The 23,301-nt window shown below is 44.8% G+C and overlaps 2 protein-coding genes across 4 annotated transcripts in view; one reads left to right on the top strand and one right to left on the bottom strand.

The window, feature by feature from the left end:
- Nucleotides 1-23,301, top strand: part of THUMPD1 (THUMP domain 1 NAT10 acetyltransferase adaptor) — a 55,595-nt gene that overhangs the window by 24,954 nt on the left and 7,340 nt on the right. The gene's annotated exons all lie outside the window — the stretch shown is intronic.
- ACSM1 (acyl-CoA synthetase medium chain family member 1) overlaps nucleotides 15,473-23,301 on the bottom strand; it is a 62,170-nt gene continuing 54,341 nt past the window's right edge. Inside the window, exons 11-14 of one of the 2 annotated variants that reach the window (XM_017849921.1) lie at nucleotides 19,391-19,518; nucleotides 17,675-17,774; nucleotides 16,333-16,452; nucleotides 15,473-15,810 (exon numbers count right to left, since the gene is read on the bottom strand). In XM_017849921.1, the coding sequence (XP_017705410.1) occupies nucleotides 15,724-15,810; nucleotides 16,333-16,452; nucleotides 17,675-17,774; nucleotides 19,391-19,518 (435 nt within the window). In that variant the 3' untranslated portion in view covers nucleotides 15,473-15,723. The remainder of the gene's footprint in view (nucleotides 15,811-16,332; nucleotides 16,453-17,674; nucleotides 17,775-19,390; nucleotides 19,519-23,301) is intronic. The other variant, XM_017849931.1, reaches the window with a different exon arrangement.

The following is a 23,301-nucleotide window of genomic DNA, read 5'->3' as shown; positions in this document are numbered from 1 at the left end:
TCTTTGCATGCAGCCACTGGCACTCTCATTGTATGGAATGAAATCAGTCCAGGGTCACACAGCTGGTCTCAGATCTAAGGTGCCTGGCTCTGCCTCCATAAGGGACCTGCCTGCAAAGGAGGTTGACCCTGGCTTTTGGGAACCTTTCCTGGGCTGCATGAATAACCTCCCCTGTTTGAGGCCTCAAACTCTGCTCACATCTCCTTTCTTTCCCTGTCTCTGCTTGGGCTATAATCAAGACGACCCTGGCAAACTTTCATGGACATCATGGTACTCTGTACCATTCACTTTTGGGCTAATCTGACTTCAACCCCTCTTCACCTGATCTCTTCTTTTACAACTAAGGCAACGCAAATCTGGGGCTCTTTATGCAGGCAACAGCATACAGGTAGAATTTCATTCCAGTGTTTTGTTATACCTGTTTTGTTTTTGTTTTGCTTGTTTCTTAGGGTTTCTTTCTATTTTTGGTAAAGGCATTGACTATTTGTAGCATCAATAGAATATCTCCTGTTTACAATAACTTTATGTTCTAGTAAATGGTAAAGGGATTTCAAGCAGTGGTTTTAAGCTGCCAGAGGCCTGAGTAAGTTTAAGCACACTCTGTGCGATCAGGTAGAAGAAGGCCTTTGGGAAATTTAGCTGAGGACAGGGCCAGAAAAGGTGATGGACAGTGGGGGTCTGTTCTCATCACCAGGCCCCTGGGTTCTGTCTACCTGTCTGACACTCCCCACCCATCACTCATGAGGCAGCCAAACCCTCTGGGTATTGTGGCCAAATGGCCCAGGAGAGAAGCTGAAGATCTTTGTCTCTTGAAAAGCACAGAATCCTTGGACATCCCTGGGAGGTCAGCCTTGGGAATCAATTTGGTTTTCTTCCCCTTATTAGGGTTCAAAATTTAAAGTCCACACTCACAGGCAGTAAGATGACACAGATTAGTGACATCATCACTCTATTTCAGATGTTAAAATGCCTAGGTGGGTTGGGGTGATTTGAGACCACACAACCTTGTGCCACAAAGTGGATTACCCAGGCCAGAGAGAAACATTTTATTGTCATATTATGATCCTATCATTGAGTGCAAAGGCAGTTTTGTTTCATTTTGGAATCTTTCTCATGTTTATATCTTACTTATAAGGGCACTTTAATTTCCAAGCATATAAAAGTTTTGCTTATCTTTTATCATTGCTTCTCGCACAATTATATGATCAGAAATACGCTATGTGATTTGACTTATCTTAAATATATTGAGATTTGCTTGATTAACAAAACAAGTCCGGTTAATTTTTCTAAATGTACCACATTTGCTTAAAATGAATGTATCTCCAACATTTGTTCCCAAGATACAAGGATGATAGATGGATGGTACATGTGTGTGCTGGAGAGGGTTCGCTATTCAGACCTTCTGCATCCTACTGATGTTTTGTTGCTTGTAAATAGCTGAGAGGGGGCTATGGAGTCTTGCGCTCTGCTTGCACGTGAGGTTCTTCCTGCCATCCTGCCATCATTTGTTTTTTATGTTTTGCACCCAAGCTCAGGAAGGAAGGAGTGGACCAGAAGTAGGAATAGGGAGCTGGGTTGGGGAGGACCAGAAATCTGAAGGTCTGAGAAGGTTCCAGAGAGGATCTGTCCTTGGGATGGTGCTTGAGTTCTCAGGTTGGGGAGGGGGTGTGGAAGAATTCAGGCACCACATGGAATGTCCACTGTAAGGCACCACATTCTGGAGCCAGGGATTGATGGAGAGGAGGTATAATGCCCCAGGGTTGCTAAGGCAGCACCAGACAGGAGAAGGTTTGGCGGAAGCCAGAGCCCTGGTCTTCCTCCCACTGCTCCTGAGCCTCCCACTCTCCTGCCCCGCGTGTCCCATTGCCTTGCTGATCGACTTTCTCACTGACTTGTAGCTGGTCCTCCAACCAGTGCTTGAGGGCTTAGTTTGAACTGGATACTTTCCCAGAGCCCCTTCTCCTCCTCCTCCTCCAGGTGCCCAACAGCCACCCTTCCCTTCCCTCCTTTTCCCTTCACTTCTCTTTCCACCTCAACTGTGATCCCACTCTCATCCGCATTCCTTTCCCTTCCCCAGCCCTAAGCCACCCCCACCTTTGTCCTGACCACCTCAGGGTGCCCTGAGAGGACTAAGACATGCGGGTGTGGTGGGTGCTGTTTTGGCTTCTCTTGCTGGGGTTTTCCAGCCATCAGTCCACCCATGTGAATAGATAATGGACCCACAGGGTTTCTTCTTTTTCGTTGGGCTGTGTCATGAGGCATGAAATTACACAGCTCATACCTATAATCCCAGCACTTTAAGGCCCGAAAGGTGTGCAGATCGCTTGCGTCCGGGGTTCAAGACCAGTCTGGGCATCATAGCAAACCCCGTATCTACAAAAATATTCCAAAAAAAAATCAGTTGGGCCTGGTGATGCATGCCTGTAGTCCCAGCTACTGGAGAGGCTGAGGTGGGAGGATTGCTTGAGCCCAGGAAATAGAGGTTGCAGTGAGCCAAGATCACCCTATTGCACTCCAGTCTGGGTGACAGGGTGAGACCTTGTCTCAGACAAAACAAAAACAAAGTGAAATGTCACTTGAGTCTGTGTCATCGGGTTTGATAACTTTTTAGGAACTTCTGATTCATCCATGTCTTCTGCTCTTGGGAGCTGCCTCCAGGGAGTCTGTGTGAAATTAGTGTGATGGGAACCTGAGAAGCCCATCAGGTGACAGAATAAAGGGCTGTATTCTTTGGGTATGTTTGCAGTATGGGAGTCACTAGGAGGGACATGAGCAGGATGTGAATGAGAACTCTATTGTCCTTTGTTTTGTAAATGTGTCAAGTGCAGATCATTGATTTACTCAAATCAGAAATGTTTTTAAAATCCTTATGGTTGTCCAAATATAAAGAAATTACAGATTTTCATTTTGAAAGTGTTCACCCTCACATTATAAAACTTCACTGCTACCCTCAGGAAAGGTGACCTTATAGAGATGAGAGTATTTCTTCTGACCGGCATCCACCAGATTCTTAGGGAGGGATCTGGAAAACTCTAGTGATGGGGAGCAACCACTGCATTGAGGCAGAATCACCTCACATGAGTACCTCCAATCAAAGAAGAATCTATTCTTTTGAGCTTATGAAGGAGGAAATGTCTTGATAATCTTTGTTGGAATTTTTTTCTCTTTACCTGACTGCATTTTCATAGATCAGTTAAACTCTCTTTCCCTACCTCACCTCTGAAGACTTTATGAATTTCCCTCATTGCATTTTGCACCTTCACCCTTGCTCATGGCCATTGACTGTCAGAACGTAAGCTTTATCAGCCCCATTGGATCTAATCTAGGTAGAAGCCCGTGACTGATAAGCTGCATCCAGATAGTTGTCAGATGTGACAAAAGTGCCCAAGATGGGGGAGGTTTTCCTGGTCAATGACAAGATGGCCTTTGTCCTTCTCATGCATTTGATTCACATCTTTAACCATTGTCTCCAGAGCTCCTCGTCCCTTTCAGACAGAGGCTACTCAGAAAGAGTGTGTCCCTCCCAGGAGCCCAGGCTGAACTCACCTCCACTGTGAGGCTGAAGATGAAAGTGCTACAGAGCTCCGAGGCTGCTTTTTAGAGAGGTTTTGTTTGCACAAAACTGAGTCTTGGTGTGTGGATTGGTCTGAATTACATTTGTATTCATTTTCTCCCCCAATACTTGTAAATCTAATGTTTGTAAAATAATATGTGTGCCTTTTGTGGCAGTGGCTATACATTCCCAAAAGTTTTTATTGCTTTCCATATGGCTTTCCAAGGTTGCTACTGATTGCTTTAGGTGCAATGCTCTAAAATATGAAGGGGAACTCTTGTTATTGGTGTCTTGGTATTGCGTTTTTAACTAACTTCAATTCTCTCAGTTTGAATTATAATTCCAGGAAGACTATGTTACGCAAATCTTTGTGGACTTTGAAAATGTGACATGAAGTTCAGCTGTTTCAGCAGCAAAGTGAACATTAATTTTCAAAAGTTAACATTTTAATAAACTTGGGCTAAACAACAGTCTGTGTTTATTTTTGTTGAAATATAACCCAGGTATTATTATTACAGCAGCTGTCCTCTCTCAGTTTTGTGTATATATAAACATGTCTTTATGTCATATTTTCATCTATAACCTTAAGACTTTTTTCTTATATTTTCTCATTCTTCCATACAGTGTGCACATATTTTTGGATATATTACAAATAGTGTAATGCAAATTTATAAATATTTTTAAAAAGATCTTGGCTTCCCGACCCATTGTGAGTTTGTATTTTTTATCCACATTTTAATTTGAATTATAAATTTCTAGGTAAAGTTCCGTAATTATTTTTTAAAATATTTGCAATGTTTTTGTCACAGAAGGGAGCGTGAACCCTGAATAGAGCAAGCCTCTAAGACAGCCTCTCAGCCAGGCAGCCTCTCAGCCATCCTCTCAGGCAGCCACCCTCTCAAACAGATTCTTAGAAGTCTCTCAGCCAGCCATCCTCTCAACAGGCCTCTAAACTGGTCTCTCAGCCAGGTCGATTCTCAGCCAGACTTCTGCTCAACCAGTCTCTGGAACAGCCAGACAGCCAGCCTCTCAGCCAGCCTGCCTGCTGGCTTCTTGGTCAGCCTCCTCAGCCAGCCTCCCAAACAGCTTCATGGCCAGCCTCTCAGCAAGACAGTTAGCCAGCCATTGTCTCAGCAAACATCTCAGCCAGCCTCTCAGTCAGGCAGATTCTCAGCCTGCCATTTTCTCAGCCTGCTTCTCAGCCAATCAGCCAACCAGCCAACCAGCCTCTCAGCTGGTTTCCTCAGCCAGCCTGTTAAACAGCCTCCCAGACAGCCTCTAGGCCAGACTCCCAGCCTGCTTTTTCCCCAGCCTCCCTTGCAGCTACATCTGGACCAGGCTATGAGTCACTCTCTCAGCCAGCAGGACAGCCAGCTTCTGAGCCCGTCTCTCAGCTGGCCTCTTGACTGGCCTCCTAAGTGGCCTCTATACCAGTGAGTCAGTTAGCCTCTTGGCAAGCCTCCCAGCTGCACCATTGGCTGACTGAGATGCCAATGGTGCCTCAGCCAGGCAGCCTCTCAGCCAGACACCCAGTCAGACAGACCACCTCTCAGCCAGAGAGCCTGTCATCCAGCCTCACAAGCTACTTGGCCAGCCTTTAAGATAGCCAACCAACCAAACTCTCAGCCAACCGACCAGCCTGCCAGCTAGCTTCTAAGCAAGTAAACCTCTCAACCCATCTCTCAGCTGGCCTTTAAGTGAGCCTCTCTGCCAGGCAGCCTGTGAGCCAGCCTGTCAAGCAGCCATCCTCTGTAACATACCACCAGGCTCTCGGAAAGCCTCTCAGCCAGCCAACCTCTCAGCAAACCTCTAAGCCAGCCTTTTAGTCAGGCAGAAATACAGCTAGACATCCTCTCAGTGATCCTCTTGGCCAGCCTCCAAGACACCCCCTTGACCAGTGTCTCAACCAGCTAGCCTGCTTACCAGCCCTTCGGCAAGCCTCTCAGCAAACCAGTATCTCAGCAAGCCACTAAGCCAGCCTCTCAACAACGTGGTCTCTGAGCTAGCCTCTCAGGCAGCCAACCTCTCAACCTCCCAACAAGCCTCTCAGCCAGCCAGCGTCTCAACAAGCCTCTAACCCAGCCTCTCAGCCAGGCAGATTCTCCGTCACCATTCTTAATTCCATCCTCTCGGCTAACCACAAAGCCTGCACTCAGCCAGACTCCCCAGACAGCCTCTAAAACAACCTCTAAACAGCCTGACGTCCAGCCCCCCAGCCTGCCTCTTCACCAGCCTCCCATGCAGCCATCCTCTGGACCAACCTATCAGCCAGCCTCTCAACCATAAAGAGAGCCAGCCTCTCAACCAACCTCCCAGCGAGCCTCTTGACCAGTGAGCCAGCTGGCCCTTCAACCATCGTTCAAGTCGCCCCCTTGACTTGCCTCAGCCAGCTAGCCTGCTAGTCAGGCTCTCGAAAAGCCAGCAAGCCCCTCAGCAAGCCACTAAGCTAGCCTTTCTGCAAGGAGGTCTCAGAGCCAGCCTCTCAGACAGCCAGCCTCTCAAACAGCCTCCAAGCCAGCCTCTCATAAAGCCTCTAAGCTGGTCCCTCAGCCATGCAGATTCAGAGCCAGCCTCCCATCTGTCCTCTCACCCAGCTTCCAGGTAGCTTCTCACCCGACTTTCCAACCAGCCTCTCGGCAAGCCTCCCAGCTGGACTGTCTGTCAACCTCCCAGGTGTCCTCTAGGCCAGCATCCTGGCCTGGCATTGGCCGACCTCTCGGCGAGCCAACTAACCAACCAGCCAACTTCTTAGCAAGCTTCTCAGCCAGCCAGCCTCTCAATAAGATTCTAACCCAGCCTGTAAGCCAGGCAGCTTCTCAGCCAGTCAACCAGCTGGCCTCTCTGCTGGCCTCCCCAGCCAGTCTCTCAAATAGCCTCCCAGCCAGCCTCCTCTGGACCAGCCTTTCAGCATACCTCTACACTGGCAAGGCAGCCAGCCTCTCAACCAGCCTCTTAGCCATCTACTCGGCCAGTCACCCAGCAAGTCTCTTGGCCAGCCTGCCAGCCTGCCAGCGTATCAGCTAGAAGACCTGTCATGCAGCCTCACAACCAGCCCCTCTACCAGACTCCCAGCAAGCCACACAGCCAGCCTTTAGTACAGCTAGTCAGCCAGACTCTCAGCAAGCAAGCCTCTCAGGCAGCCACCCTTAGCCAGCCTCTCTGCTACCTTCTCAGCCAGCCTCTGGTTGGCCAGCCTCCCAGGTGGCCCCTTGGCCAGTTCCCTAGTCAACCACCCTCCCATCCAGACTCTTTCCCAGGTTCTAAGCCAGTCATACTCTCAGCAAGCCTCTCAGCCTGGCAACCTCACAGCCAGGCTCTCAGGCAAGCCATCCACTCAGCCTGCTAACTCTGCTGTCACCCAGCCCAGTCCGTTTGGCCATTGCAGGCCAGTCCCAGTCTTTCATTTAGCCTTCCAGTCAACCTCTCGGCCAGCCAGACTGCCATCCTCTTGGCCAGAATCACAGCTGTTCTTTTTGTCAGCCTCTCGGCCAGCCAGCCTGCCAGCCAGCCTCTCAGCAAGCAAGCCTCTCAGGTAGCCTCTCAACTGACCTTTTGGGCAGCCAGCCTCTCAGCCAGGCTGTCTGACATCCTGCCTCTCAGCAAGCCTCTCAGCCAGCCAGCCTCTCAGTAAGCCTCTAACTCAGCCAGTCAGTCAGACAGCCTTTGAAACAGTCATCTTCTCACCCAGCCTCTCAAACAGCCTCCCAGCCAGCCTCTCAGTCAATCTCTAAGTCAGCCTCTCAGCCAGGCAGCCTCTGAACAAGCCTCTCAGGCAGCCAGCCTCTCTCATCCAGGCAGATTCTCAGTCAGCCATTCTCTCGGCCAGTTGCTAGCCCATTCAGCCAGCCAGCCTGTCACACAGCCTCCCATACAGCCCTCTAAGCCGTCCTCCCAGCCTGCCTCTTTGGAAGCCTCTGATGCAGCCATCCTCTGGACCAGCCTGTCAGCCAGCTTCTCAGTCAGCAAGACTGCTAGCCTTTCAAGGAGTCTCCCGGCTGACCTCTCAGCCAGGCTTCCAGCCGGCTTCTCGACTGGCCTCCCATTTGGCCTCTCAGCAAGCCTCCCAGCCACACCCTTGGGTGGCCTCTCAGCCAGTCAACCTGCCAGCCAGCATCTGAGCAAGGCTCTAAGCCAGCTAGCCTCTTAGCAAGCCTCTAAGCCAGCCTCTCAACCAGGCAGCTTCTGAGCCAGCCTCTCAGGCAACAAGCCTCTCAAACAGCCTCCAAGTCAGCCTCTCAGCCAGCCTCTCAAGTGTCCTCTTGGCTATCCAGGCAGCTGGCTTCTTGGCCAGCTTCCAAGACCCCCTTAACTGGCCTCTCAGCCAGCCAGCCTTCCAGCCAACCTGTCCATAAGCCTCTCAGTCAGTCACCCTCTCAGCCGCCTCTAAGCCAGCCTCTCAACCAAGTCAACCTCTGAGGCAGCCAGCCTCTCATACAACCTCTCAGCCAGCCTCTTGTCTGGCTCTTAAGCCAGACAGCCTCTCAGCCAGTCTCTCAGAGAGGTCTGAGTGCCAGCCTCTCAGACTTCCTCTCGACCAGCCTCCTAGCTGCCCCCTTAGCCAGCCTTTCATCCAGTCAGCCTGCCAGCTCTTACTGAAGGGCTGCAGGGTGTCTTGTCTGCACATGGCTTCCATTACCATTGAAGGAACATTTACTAGGAGAATAGCAATTGTTTAGAAGATCAGTTTTACTAGCCTTTAAAATAAGCACAATAGCACATTAAAAAATCCAAGAAATCAACACTTAAAACATTTGTGTTTTTGGACTCAGAATTAACATAATAACAAACAATCAGATTTGAGGGGAAAGAACTATTATCACAAATTAATAACTCATCCAATGCCTATTAATTAAACAACTACTATATGCTCAAAATTGTTTTACATGGTCTTTGCCCTCATGGATAAAGAGCACAAAAGTAAAAAACAAAACAAAACAAAAAAACAAACAAAAAAACTTACTTTTGACCAAAAGCTCTGTTGACATCCTACTAAACAAACACAAACCTATTTAATTGTCATAATGTAAATGACAGCTATTTTTATAATTCTTATGCTAAGAAATCATTTTCTTTCTGATTTTTTTTTGGTCAAACCCGATATTCATAATGAAGTCCAGAACCATGAATTGTTTAAAATAATTTCTTCTTATTTATGATTACAAGTATACCTCTACAGGAAGTCAGCATACTCACATCAAGGCTAGTATTCCAGAAGAAAATGGCAAATGCAATGATTCCCAGGAACACAAAAACAATGATAAGCATCTAAGGAATTAAAAAAAAAAAGTCAGGCCCAGGATGAAAATGGTCAGGCAGAAAATTGATGACCTGGAATAATAACAGTTGAAAGAATGAGGAGGGTCGATGACATTTACAATATTTCAGTCACAAATAATTATCCTTAGAAGCCTTCAGCCTCTTCCAAGAAGTAAGCAGACCCTCAGATATCACCAGGGGATTCCATTGTTTCAAGAAAGATTGGAAGTTCCCAGTCTCATGCTTCTTGCATGGCTGGTAGTCTTCTTAGGCTTTGGCAATGTGGTGTGTCTTTTTTCTTGGTCTAAAGCAGGGATGTCCAATCTTTTGGCTTCCTTGGGCTATATTAGAAGAAGGAGAATTTTCTTCAGCTTGGGCCACACATAAAATATACTGACACTATCAATAGCTGATGAGCTAAAAAAACACACACAAAAACTCATAATGTTTTAAGAAAGTTTACACATTTGTTTTAGGTTGTATTCAAAGCTGTCCTGGGCCACATGTGGCCTGTCACCTGTGGGTTAGACAAGCTAGGTGTAAAGTAATTATCTTTTCTTTAAAGTTATTTACTTATATTTACTCATTTACTTATATTTACTTATTTTTTAAATTGAATATGACATTGTATTTATTTGTCATGTATTGTATGATAAAAGAATCCCTCTGAATCACACTTCTTTCTTACATTACATGAATCTTTGCCATTTAAAGATCAGCGTAAGTAAAAAAAATACAATAAAGAGATGATTTCATTCAGAAATAAGTATCAAATTTTAGTGCTTAAAAATAACCAAGGTAGAGATCATAAAAATGGCATGAATAGTGGGAGATTTCTCTAAGATTCTTGATATTAATTCCATTAGACTCTTACATCAATTAAGACAGACTTCACCTGAGTAAGTTCCAACACCTTCTGATAACAGTCCTACATTGATTCCTCAGATTTAACTGTATATTCTTGGAAAACATCTTAATTTTAAATGTTTCAAGATGGTGAATTAAACGGAGATAGCCATTCAACCGGTTGAACTCGGAATATGCTGAGTCCAAAATGGAAAGGCTTGAATTAGAGATCTGTGCAACAATGGGAATGATTTCAGAAACATTGTGTTGAGCAGAATAAGGCAGACACAAAAGAGTACCTATGGCATGGCATGCATCTATATATGCGAAATTCCAGCATAAGCAAAATTAACCCACCATGAGAAAGGGATTGTCTAGGAAGAGGGAGAGTTCGCTTTCTGCGGTGACATAATAGTGTAGATCTTGAAAACGGGGTGGGTTACGCTGGTGTATGTACTTTTCAAAGTTAGTAAACTTACACTTAAGATTTGCATATTTTCTTCTATGTCACTCTTCTTTAGAAGAAAATTTTATAAATAAATATTGAATTATAGTTAATATTAGTCTTGCTAAACTATTCAGCAGGAAGTATGTTGATGCCTCCAATTCAGTTGGAAATACATCTAAAATAAGATGGGCTGAGGGATGAGTTGAGGAATGGAAAGACGGGTAGATATGTGTTAAGTCATGTTCATTAAAATTTCAACAAATCAAAGCTGTATGTATGAGCATTTTTATAATAAAATGTTGACAGTAATTGCCAAAAGTCACTTGTCTCATGTCAGTGAGTTTTCCTTTGAACAAGAGTTTGAAAATAATTATTATTCATGTTCTATATGTTTGAACAATTTGAGACAATCTATCAATTGGATCTTTTCCCTGTCAATTGATCATGGAGTTGCAAAAGTGCAAGGATACACAGGGAAATCTTGCAGAGGTGCTGCTTTCTGGGTTTTTGTTTTCAGGACAAAGACTAAATGGGAAAAACAAGTCTCATATCTCTTTCCAAGCGAGAGGATTGACACACTGTCATATGTCCATACAAAGGCATTTTACTCAGCAATAAAAAAGAACAAAGTATTAATATTTAAAACAGTATGGATCAATGTGAAAATGATTCTGCTGACTTTATAGAATCTGGAACAAGAATGCCTGTCCTGTATGACTCCATGACGTGAAACGGCAGTTCACAGGGAGGATAGTAGGATGGAGGGAGAAGGACAGGCATATTAAAAAGGAGAGGAGGAAACTTTGAAGAGGAAGGAATGTGTTGAATCTGGAATGTGGTGATGCTTTAATTGCTGTATCCATATGTAAAAGTAATCAAATTGTATTCTTTAAAAAAATGCTATTTACTATATGGGACTTTAGAACACTTAAACTGTAGGAAGGAAATATGAGACACAAACTCAATCCTCTCCCTTGGAAAGTTTCCATTTATCTGACAAAAACATTGCAAATATTTTAAAATAGTTACAGAACTTTACCTAGAAATTTTAACTCAATTTAAAATGGAGGTAAGAAAATACAAAGTTACAATGGTCAAGAAGTGAAGGTCTTCTTTTAAATATTTAGAAATTTGTATCACATTATTTGTGATATATCCAAAAATATGCCCACACTGTATGAAAGAATAAGAAAAATATAGGAAAAAAGTCTTAAAGTTATAGATGAAAATATTACATAAAGATATGTTTATATATACATAAAACTGAGAGTAGACAGCTGTTATATTAATAATACCTGGGTTATATTCCAACAAAATAATCACAGATTGTTGTTTAGCCCAAGTTTGTAAAAACATTAACTTTTGAAAATCAATGTTCACTTTGCTGTTGAAACAGGGCACTTCGTGTCAGATTTTCAAAGTCCATAAAGATTTGCATAACATATGTTCTTAATTATGACTAAAACTGTGAGAATTGAAGTTAGTTAAAAACACAATACCAAGTAACCAATAACAACAGTTCACTTTCATATGTTAGAGTATTGCGCCTAAAGCAATCAGTAGCAACCTTGGAAATCCATATGGAAAGCAATAAAAACTTTTGGGAATGTGTGACCACCACCACAAAAGGCACATATATTATTTTACAAACACTAGGGATTTACAAGTATTGGGGGAGAAAATACATTCAAAATGTAATTCACACCAATCCACACACCAAGACAAAGTTTTGTGCAAACAAAACCTCTCTAAAAAACAGCATCTGAGCTCTGTAGCACCTTCGTCTTCATCCTCACAGTGGAGGTGAGTGCAGCCTGGGCTCCTGGGAGGGACACACTCTTTCTGAGTAGCCTCTGTCTGAAAGGGACGAGGAGCTCTGGACACAATGGTTAAAAATGTGGATGAAATGCATGAGAAGGACAAAGGCCATCTTGTCATTAACCAGAAAAACCTCCCCCGTCTTGGGCACTCTTGTCACATCTGACAACTATCTGGATGCAGCTTATCAGTCGTGGGCTTCTACCTAGATGAGGTCCAAAGGGGCCAGGAAAGCTTAGGTTCTGACAGTCGACGGCCATGAGCAAGGGTGAAGGTGGAAAATGCAATGAGGGAAATTTATAAAGTCTTCAGAGGTGAGGTAGGGAAAGAGTTTAACTGATCTATGAAAATGCAGCCAGGTAAAGGGAAAAAAATTCCAACAAAGATTATCAAGACATTTCCTCCTTCATTACCTCAAAAGAAACAACAAATTCTTCTTTGATTGGAGGTTCTCATGTGAGGTGATTCTGCCTCAATGCAGTGGTTGCTCCCCATCACTAGATCTTTCCAGATCCTTCTCTAGGAATCTGGTGGATGCCGGTCGGAACAAATACTCTCATCTCTATAAGGTGCCCTCTCCTGAGGGTAGTGGTGAGGCTTATAATGTGAGGGTGGAAACTTTCAAAGTAAAAACCTGTCATTTCTTTTTATTTGGACAATCATAGGACTTTAAGACTCTTTATGCTTTGGGTAAATCAATGATCTGCACAAGATGTATTTTACAAAACAAAGGACAATAGAGTTCTCATTCACATCCTGGCCATGTCACTCCTCGTGATTCCCATATTGCAAACATCCCAGCAGGGTGCAACCCTTTCCTCTCCCATCTGATTGGCTTCTCAGGCTCCCTTCACTCTGATTGGACACAGACTCCCTGGAGGCAGCTCCAAAGAGGAGAACACATGGATGACTCAGAAGTTTCTAAAAAATCATCAAAGCAGGTGACACAAAGCTCACAAAGTACTGGGATTACAGGCTGTGTAGTTTTACGCCGCCTGACACAACCCAACGAAAAGGAAGAAACCCCGTGGGTCCAAACGTCTACTTACAAGGGTGAATTGATGGCTAGAAAACCCCTGCAAGAGGAGCCAAAACAGCAGCCACCACACAGGTAAGTCCTGGTCCTCTCAGGGCACCCTGAGGTGGCCAGGACAGAGGTGGGCGTGGCTTAGGACTGGGGGAATGAAGGGGATAGGGATGGGAGTGGGATCACAGTGGAGGAGGATGGGGAGGGCAGGGAAAAGGAGGGAAGGGAAGGGATGGCTGTTGGGCACCTGGAGGAGGAGGAGGATAAGGGGCTCTGGGAAAGGGTTCGGTTCAAACTAAGTCCTCAAGCGCTGGTGGGAGATTCAGCTACAGATCATAGAGAAAGGCCATCAGCTATCAGTGAAGCAGCAGGACACGTGGGGCAGGGGAGCGGGAGGCTCAGGAGCAGAACTGTGGTTTCTGCCAAACCTTCTCCTGTCTGGAAGCTACCTTAGCATACCCTGAGGCTTTATACTCCCTCTCCACAAATCCTTGGCCCAGTACTTGGGGCCTCACAGTGGGCAATCCACAAGAAGCCCGTGTTCTTCCAAGGTCCCCTCCCCGACCTGATCCCCCCATCCCCAACCCAAGGACAGGTCCTCTCTGTAACCTTCGCAGTCTTTCTGATTCCTAGGTGCCAGCCCACTCTGGCCCAGGGTAGGGTCCTGGGGGGCACACCTCTCTTTCTCTCTTGACTTCTAGATCTGCTAAGCGCCATGCAACACCGCCCTGTCTAAACATACCCACACAGGGTCCCAGGCTCAACCTTGTGCCCCTGTCCCCACAGTCACCCAACTCTGGCCTCTCTGGCATTTCGGGGTCCAGGAACAGCCCTTCTGAAGGCCCGGAAAGGGGCACACACCCAGCTCTGGGTTTGGAACCTGGAACATACGCCCTTCCAAGAGAGCTTGGGAGGGCCAGGTCATGTCTGGGTCTATTCTCTCCACTGCCTTAGGAGTGCCCTGTGGAGTGCCATCACCGTGTGGTTGTCCTGTGGGCTGGGGTCTGGGAGTGTGTGCATGTCTGGATGTGTAAATCTGCACGTATGCACCTGTGTGTCTGAGTATTGTGAGTATGTCACCGTGTAGCTGTCTCTGGACAGCTCTGTTTTTCTCTATCTTTGTATATATTTGTGTGTCTTCCTGAATGAGTGTGTGTTGGTTGTGCAAATCTGTGTGTTTGTGACTGTGTAATGTGTCTGTGGGCATGTGTGCCCCTGCGAGAGTGTCTGTGTATGTCTGTGTTCTGTATCTGTGTGTATGTGTGTTGTTTGGTGTGTGTGTGTATGTGTGTGTGTGAACTCGCCTCTCCTTTGGATGTCCCTGATTGTGTCTGTATTTGTGTGTTTATGTTTCTCTTAATGTCTGTGTTCTGTGTCTGTTTCTCTGCCTGTAGGTCTGTGACTGTGTGTGTGTGTGTGTGCATGCACGAGTGTCCATTGTGTGTGGGATCTGCCCTGTGGGGCTGTGTCTCATGGCCTTGTGTGTCTGTGATCTCCTGGTGTGTGTGTGTGTGTGTGTGTGTAAGCCTGTCTGTGGGCCATACCCGTTTGTGCTCAAGTGAAGCTGGAGCGGTTCTGTGCCTTAGTGTCTCTGTGCTTGTGGTGTCTGTTTATTTCCCTGTGAGTCCCTGGGTTTGTGCACCTAAGAAATTGGCAGTCACAGAGGGCCCTCTGTGGGTGAGAAGGGGACGATATGTGCTCCTCTCATTCCCGGGCTGGGCCCTTTCTGTCCCTGCTCTTCCGAGTTTCTGGTGACCCCCTGGTAGTCCCCTCTTAGGCCCCAAGGAGGGATGGATAAAAGGGTCAGGTTATAGAATTCCAGGCCAGGGATGTGAGGAGGGCTCTAGATGCCTGGAGAGGGTAATATTCAAAGAAGGAAAATTGTCTGCGGTCAAGGGATTCTGGGTTGGAGGGACCCTGGGTCCTGGGAGGGTGAATGAGGGGGGTCCTCTGGGAAGGGCTGGGGGACAGAGCTCCTGGGTCACTGGGAAGGTCTGATATGTAGGTTCCTACTGGGGAAAGCTAGAGGCAGGGCTCCTAGGCCCATGGCAGGGCTACAGGAGTCCTGGGTCCCTAGAGGTTGGGGCTCTCACTCACGCATGCCAGGTTTAGGTTGGGATGCATGTGCACATGGCCATTATTGGGGGACACAAAGGCAGAAGACCACTGGGTAGAAGCCCATTGGGTGGAAGACCACTGGGTGGAATCCCATTGGGTGGGGCGGCAGAGGTGGTCTGGCAGGCAAGTGTAGTCCCCAAGCCAACGCTGACCACCCTGGACATGCATCCTGCCCGGCCTTGCTGGGGCCTCACCCAGGCCACGGGCAGGTGCCTGAAGCCACATGGGCATCCCTCCTGGACCCCTGTGTCCTGGCTGTTGAAGGGTGCTTAGGGCTACCTTGAGATGCGGGTGCCAGGAGGGAGAATCTGGTCCCAAGATATCTCAGGTTGGAGATTAGGGAGAATTACAGAGGGAGGGCATTTAACATAAGTTAATTCCCAGAATAAATGCTCAACACAGGGTATTGTTGATATCAGTATTTTATTACTTGCCATCTGAGTGCTCACCTGGGAAATTCTAAAGATACAGAGGACTTGGAGGAAGCAGAGTAACTGAATTTAACTTGAAAGAACAAAAACATTGGAATTGTGGCACTCCTGATACTTTCCCAAATCGACACTCTCAATGCCCCACCCTCGTCTTCACCATAGCGGGGAGACTAGAGTGGCCAGGGATTTGCCTTAGGTGCACAGTGGGTTGTGAGTTCACTGCCGATTACATCTGACCCATCTCCTTTTTCTGAAGTTCTTTCCGTTTAATCTTGCCAGTGATGGTTTTTGGCAAATCTGGGACAAACTCCACCTGGTTGAGGATAAAGCAAATCCACAGTGACTCAGTCCTGCTGCCATTTCCCACCAATTCTCCACTCTCCTCCCCTGTCCCTCTGCAGCCTCCCATGTAGGCTGACACCATATGTTGGCCTTAATGGAGTCCCCAAGTATTTCAGGTTCTCCCCCTGACCCCTAGAAGGTGGATGTAGCCATGGGATTTGCTTTGACCCAGGAGATGTGAGTGGAAGTGAAGCATATAACCTTGAGGCAAAAGAGTTGGGAGCCATCGAGACTGACCACCCTCTCCTTCATCTCTTAGAGCAGCTGGCAGGTCTCATATGGAGGCTGCTCCTTTATTCTGGTGGCAGAATGAAGGGATGTGGAGGACAGGTCCCAGGAGAGCCATGGAGGACATGAGGCATGAGCAGAAAAAGAGCCTTCAGTGTTGTAAACCTTCATTGTTTGGGGCTGTTTGTTACCTACAGTGATACCTAACCCGTCCTAGCAGGGAACTCTTCGGGGCACTAGATCCCTTCCATCTGCCCTCACTCACCTTCCTTGGGTACTTGTATGGGGCGGTCACTGACTTGACATGATCCTGCAGTTCCTTGGTCAACTGATCCTTGTCATGAGACAGGAACTGTGGGGTCAGGACAATAAAGGCCTTCACCACCTGCAGAATGAAGGCATGGGCTCACAGTGAGTGCCAACCTACTCCATAGCTTAAAAAGTCAATGTTTATTGAATGAGTGGTAAAACAAGGTGACATTGAACCCTACAGTGGTTTTTGGAAAAGGAGAGGACCAGGTGTAAATCCCTGTACTTCCAATTCCCACTCCATGCCTTGAAAAGTTATTTGACCTCTCCTTAACCTCAGTTTCCTTTTCTGTGAAATGGGGACAATAAAGGCTCCATTCTTCATTTGGTTTCTTTAAAGCTTCCAGGAGATAATACATATAAAACATCCAGCTAGTTTACATTTATTGCTCCTGTCATCAATATTTTCATCATCATTTTTACTGTTATTATATATGTAATTCTGCACCAGAAACCCAATGGGCATTTCATAATTACTGGCAATTTATTATTTTTCTATTAGCAGCGTTATCCATATTTTATTGCACAAGGCCTCACATATAGAAGGTGATCAATAAAGACTTTTTTTTTTTTTTTGGAGATGGAGTTTCATTCTTGTCGCCCAGACTGGAGTGCAATGGTGCGATCTTGGCTCGCTGCAACCTTGGCCTTCCAGGTTCAAGCGATTCTCCTCCCTCAGTCTCCCAAGTAGCTGGGACTACAGGTGTCCACCCTCAGTTCCACCCACCCGGCCCCACCACGGCTGGCTAAGTTTTTGGTATTTTTAGTATTAATTAGTATTAGAGATGGAGTTTCACCATGTTGGCCAGCCTGGTCTTGAACTTCTGACCTCAGGTGATCGGTCCGCCTCGGCCTCCCAAAATGTTGGGATTACAGGCATGAGCCACTGTGCCTGGCCTAATAACACTTTTCAATATACAAATGCATGTATGTTCTCGAGCCACATTGCTGAGATGCCATTCTGCCTCCACCCCTTACTAGCTGCGTGATGTGGACAGGTTACTTAACCTCCTTCTGCTTCTCTTTCCTCATCTGTAAAAAGCGTAAGTGTTCTTAGATTACTACATTGTGTGAGAGTTAAGTGATTTGGTATATATAAGTGCTTATTAAATAGTATCTAGCATCCTTTTATTCAGAGCCACAGAGAGTCCACAGTGCCCCCTGGTGACCATACCATGTAAGTGCACATGCACACTATGCCCTCCACCAAGCCTGCACAGATAAAGCCTGGATGTTTCCCCTGCACCTGCTTTCCTAGTGCCCACGCGCAGACATGATGATCTCTGTGTTCTCCTCACCTCTCCTCGAATAGGGTCTGGGCTGCTCACCACGGCTGACTCCGCCACCGCTGGGTGCTCCATCAGAGCGCTCTCAACCTCTGCGGGCCCGATGCGATACCTGGAGGATGAAGGGTTCTGAGGCAGATGCCGGGGCTGGGGTGAACCAAATCCCCAGATCTCCTGCTTTGGAGTCGCAGCTTCCTTTGGCACAGAGGGTGGAGGTCATAGGAAGCCAGAGACCCCTGACTTGTCTGTGTCATGGGCCCAAAGTGTAAAGACCTGGACATTATAGGCTGAGAAATACAAGACTCTGGTGCTCCCGGCTTCTTGCCTCACTGCCTGTATTGATGGAGGAGGGATAATGTTTTGTCTCCTCCGGGCTTGGCCTAAGCAGCTTCCCCCCAGTACGAAATCTCTTGGAAGCCTCAAACTTGGTATTAAACATTCATGCAAATTCTGCATTCTAGTTCCCATTGTATCAGCAGGATTTTCGTCTTTTGTTATATATATTTAAGGCTTACAACATGATGTTTTGATGTACATATACATAGTAACGTGATTAAAACACTGAAGCACACTAGCATATCCATCATCTCACATAATTGCCTTCTTTTTTTCTTTTGTGGTAAGAGCATTTAAAATCTACTCTCTGTGCAAATTTCCAGTACATCATGTTTTAGAAATTAAAAAAACAAAAATCCCATCCAGGCTGGGCGTGGTGGCTCACACCTGTAAATTTAGCACTGTGGGAGGCTGAAACAGGAGGATCACTTGAGGTCAGGAGTTCGAGACCAGCCTGGCCAAGATGGTGAAACCCCATCTCGACTAAAAGTATAAAAATTAGCTGGACCTGCTCGCTTGAAGCCAGGAGGCAGAGGTTGCAGTGAGCCAAGATCAGGCCACTGCACTCCAGCCTGGGTGACAGTGTGAGACGCTGTCTCGAAAAAAGAAAAGAAAAAAAAAAATCCCATCAATTTCTTTAAAATATCCAAGAAAATTGTTACTGTAGTGTAATGTGCCTTTTTAAAAATCATGTAGGGGTTAGGGACAGGGGCTCAGAGCCAGACTACCTCAGTTCAAATCTGGATTGCATCCTGTGCTTTCTTTGAGTCTTTAGGCAAATTTTCTCACTGGTCAGTGACCCACTTTCCTCGTTAGTAAAACAGGGATAATAATCACATCTCCCATCTAGCGTTGAGAGGTGGGTTATATAAAGCATTAAGGACAGTGTTTTCACATAGTAAGTACTCCAGGTTAGCTAAATAGTTATAATGAATAATATATTTATACTAATAAATAATTTTATAATAGATTTATTAATCTATTCCTAATAGATTTATTATGCTCATAGATTAATAACAAATATATTCATAATAATAATAATGAACAATAACTAAAGGTTAGCTATTATTATTACTACGTTTGCCCTGTGACATTTGGTGCTGCATTAGAGGGGCACAAACATGAAATAGGCTCCCTGAACCTATGGAGACCAAGATAGTCTCCCTTCTCAATTCCATTCCCTACACCCCACTTTAAATTGCAATGTCTTCTTATGGCTCCTCGTCCAGACCCTCTTGAATTTCATTTTGCAATCAGGGCACCATAGACACGGCTCTATTCAGATTTAGGCTGAGGGTCCCATCACCAATGCAAGAAAAAATGTCTAGGTAAGCAAGATTCCATGAGGCATGTGACAGCAACAACAGCCAGCCCAGCATCAACCACACCTACCCAGAGGCATTAATGATGTCATCACTCCTCCCCAGGAAACAAATGTAGCCCTCTTCATCCATCATTCCTGTGTCTCCAGTGTTGAAGAAGTCCCCACATTCCACTTCAGCTGTCTTCTCTGGGTTACCCTGCAAAAAGAAGAGAGATCCTTTGTTGAAGGCAGTGAATTTGGAGGTGATGAGTCACAACTTCGGGTTCCAATCTGGGTTTGAATTCTGCCTCTGTTTCTGCTTGGTACCTGGGCAAGTTTTGCCATCTCTCTGAGTCTATTTTCATTACACGTAGTGCATGGTGCATGCCACTGCTCTATGAGTGGTTGTGATTAAACCGCTTTCAATGACAATGTTTAAAAATATCAATTCGGCCTGGTATGGTGGCTCACGCCTGTAATCCCAACACTCTGGGAGGCTGAGGTGGGTGGATCATGAGGTCAGGAGTTCAAAGCCAGTCTGGCCAACATAGTGAAACCCCATCTCTACTAAAAATACAAAAATCAGCCGGGTATGGTGGTGCATGCCTGTAATCCCAGCTACTCAGGAGGCTGAGGCAGGAGAATCACTTGAACCCGGGAGGTGGAGGTTGCAGTAAGCCAAGATCACACCACTGCAATCCAGCTTGGGCAACACAGTGAGACTTCATCACTCTCTCTCTCTCTCTCTCTCTCTCTCTCTCTCTCTCTCTCTCCATATATATATAGTGTGACACTACACTAGAATGAAATTTCATTATAGTGTGAACCTTGTTTACTGCTATAAGCTCAGCATTCACAGAGTCTGGACAGATAAGAGGGGTCAACAAACATTTGCTGAGTGAATTTTCTTCCCTAAATACTATCTCATTTGATCTTCACAGAAAGCCTATGGGTCTAGTATGTTTTTAAGTTAACTTTTCGTTTTAAGATAAATGTGGACTGGCATGTAGTTATAAAAAATAATATGGATTGATGCTCTGTACTCGTCACTAGTTTTCCGCAGTGGTACCATCTTACAAAACTATAGATGAGTATCTCAGGCAGAATACTGACCTTGATACAATCCACCAGCCTTCAGATCTCCCATTTCACTTGTGTGTGTGTGTATTTAGTTTTATGCAGCTTTATCGCATATTTAGGACTGTGCCTTCCCCACCTCATCAGGAAGGTTTTTGATGTTGCTCTTTTAAAACCACATCCACCTCCCTCTCATTCCCTCTTCCTCTCCTCTCCACGTCCCTGACCCTTTGCTAACAACTAATTTGTTCTCCATTTTTATAATTTTGTTGTTTCAAGCATGTTATATAAATAGACTCATATAGCATGTAACTGTTTGGGACTGTTTTTTTTTTTTTCCTCAGCATAATTCCCTAGAGATTCATCCAAGTTGTGTGCACAAATGGTTTGATCCTTTTTATTGCTGAACAGTATTCCATGTTATGGATGTAGCTCAGTTTTTGTTTAACCATTTACCTGTTGAAAGGCATCTGGGTTGTTGTCTTCAGGTTTTGACGATTTTGAGTAAAGCTGCTATGTACATTTACATACCTGTTTTTGTGTGAAGCTTGCACTTTCTTTGTAGCCCATTTTAAATAAGAAAAAACCTAGGCTTGAGGGAGGCACCTTTGCCTGCTCAAAGTCACTCAGCTGCTCACTGAGAGGGTTGATATTTGAATTTAATTCTTGCTTCATGACCGATTCACTTGATCCCTAAGCAATACCTCTTGTGGAACATGAAATGGTTTTAAGAGCTACCTGAAAAAAACATTTTAAAAACGTCAAATTACATCCCTTTTTGGATTCACTTCTGATTGTTCTGAGTATATCAAGTTGATTCTTACTTTAGTGCTGATATGCTTTGAACTCTCTGGAAGTCTCAAGAGGGAGACATGCTTCAGGATCAGAGCTTTCAATGAGAATAGGATTTAGGTAGACTATGAGAAAATTGTTTTTTTTTTTTTTTAAGCCTATAGTTATGGTTATAAATGCCTTCTGTTTATGACAAGTAATACTGTTTTCCACTTGTGATATTAGATCAATGTGAGTGCCTTTGTGGACTGAGTTGAGAGGTACAAGGTGACATCAACAACATAAATGGAAGACAGAACCGTACAGGAGTAGAGTTTTTTTTTATGCAATTGAAGTTAGGCAGGTGTTAATTCAAATTAGATTGTTACAATCTTAGGATGTTGTATGTAATACAGTAATCATAAAGAAAATATCTATAGAATATAAACAAAAGAAAATCAGAAGGGAAAAAAATGTGTCCCTACAAAAAGGAAACTAAATGTAAAAGAAGGCAGTTATAAAGGAAATGAGGGCCAGAAAATATTAAGCCACACAGAAGACAAATAGCAAAATGGTAGAAGTCCTTCCATATCAGTAATTACTTTAAATGTAAGTGGAGTAAACTTTCTAATCCAAAGACAGGAACTGGCTAAATGGATAATAAAACATGATCCAAATATACACTATCTACAAGAGACTCATTTTAGATTTAAAGACACGAATTCCACTGGGTGCGGTGGCTCACAACTGTAATCTCAGCATTTTGGGAGGCTGAGGCAGGTGGATCACGAGGTCAGGAGATGGAGACCATCCTGGCCAACGTGGTGAAACCCCGTCTCTGCTAAAAATACAAAAATTGGCTGGGTATGGTGGTGCCTGCCTGTAATCTCAGCTACTGGGGAGGCTGAGGCAGGAGAATCACTTGAACCAGAACCAGAGTTGGAGGTTGCAGTGAGCTGAGATTGCGCCACTGCACTCCAGCCTGGCAACAGAGGGAGACTCCATCAAAAAAAAAAAAAAAAAAACAACAACAAAGACCAAAATACGTTGAAAGTTAAAAGATGGAAAAAAATATATTCCCTGTGAATAGTAACCAAAAGAGAGCTTGGGTTGTGGGTTGTTATACCAATATTCGACAAAAAAAAATTTTTTTTGTAGTCAGAGTTTCACTCTTATTGACCAGGCTGGAGTGCAAAGGCACGATCTCAGATCACCGCAACCTCCGCCTCCAGTAGCTGGGATTACAGGTGCCTACAACCATGCCTGGCTAATCTTTTGTATTTTTAGTAGAGACAGGATTTCTCCATGTTGATCAGGCTGGTCTCGAACTCCTGACCTCAAATGATCCACCTGCCTCAGCCTCCCAAAGTGCTGGGATTACAGGCATGAGCCACCATGCCCAGCCAAAATAAAGTTTAAGTCAAAAACAATTGCAAAAGATAAAAAATGATACTATATATTAATGGAAGGATCAATTCACCAGGAAGATATGATAGTCATAAACATATAGGCAATAAACTTCAGAGCCCCAAAATACATGAAGCAAACATTGACAGAATTTAAAGAAGAAGTGTGCAGTTCTACAGCAATAGCTGGAGAATTTAATATACCACTTTCAATAATGAGTAGAAAAACCAGACAGAAGATCAATAAGAGAATAGAGGACTTGAACAACACCATAAATTAATTGGACCTAGCAGACATATACAGGAAACTCCATCTAATGGCAGAAAAACACACATTTTTCTCAAGTGCACATGGAACATTCTCAAGGATGGACCAGAAGATAACTATTAACTAACTTTAAAAGACAGAAATTATACAAAGCATCTTATCAAGTCACATGAAAGGAATTAGCAGAAGGAAAACTTTTAAAAAATCACAAATTTTCCAGTGTTTGAAAATCAAACAACATACTCTTAACTAACAAAGAAGACATCACAAGGAAATTTAGAAATTATCTTGAGACAAATGAAATAAAAAACAACATATTAAAATGTACAGGTTGTAGCAAACACAGTGCTAAGAAGGTAATTTACACACATACTGTCTTAGCCTATTCAGGCTGCTATAACAAAACGCCATACACTGGGTGGGTTATAAACAATAGATATTATCTCTTAGAGCTCTGGAGGCTGGGAATCCAAGATCA

This window comes from Rhinopithecus bieti, unplaced genomic scaffold (assembly GCF_001698545.2).
Source record: "Rhinopithecus bieti isolate Rb0 unplaced genomic scaffold, ASM169854v2 scaffold_1918, whole genome shotgun sequence".
Taxonomy (NCBI): domain Eukaryota; kingdom Metazoa; phylum Chordata; class Mammalia; order Primates; family Cercopithecidae; genus Rhinopithecus; species Rhinopithecus bieti.
The sequence above is the reverse complement of the archived record's forward strand: the minus strand, read 5'-3'. Positions and strand labels throughout refer to the sequence as shown.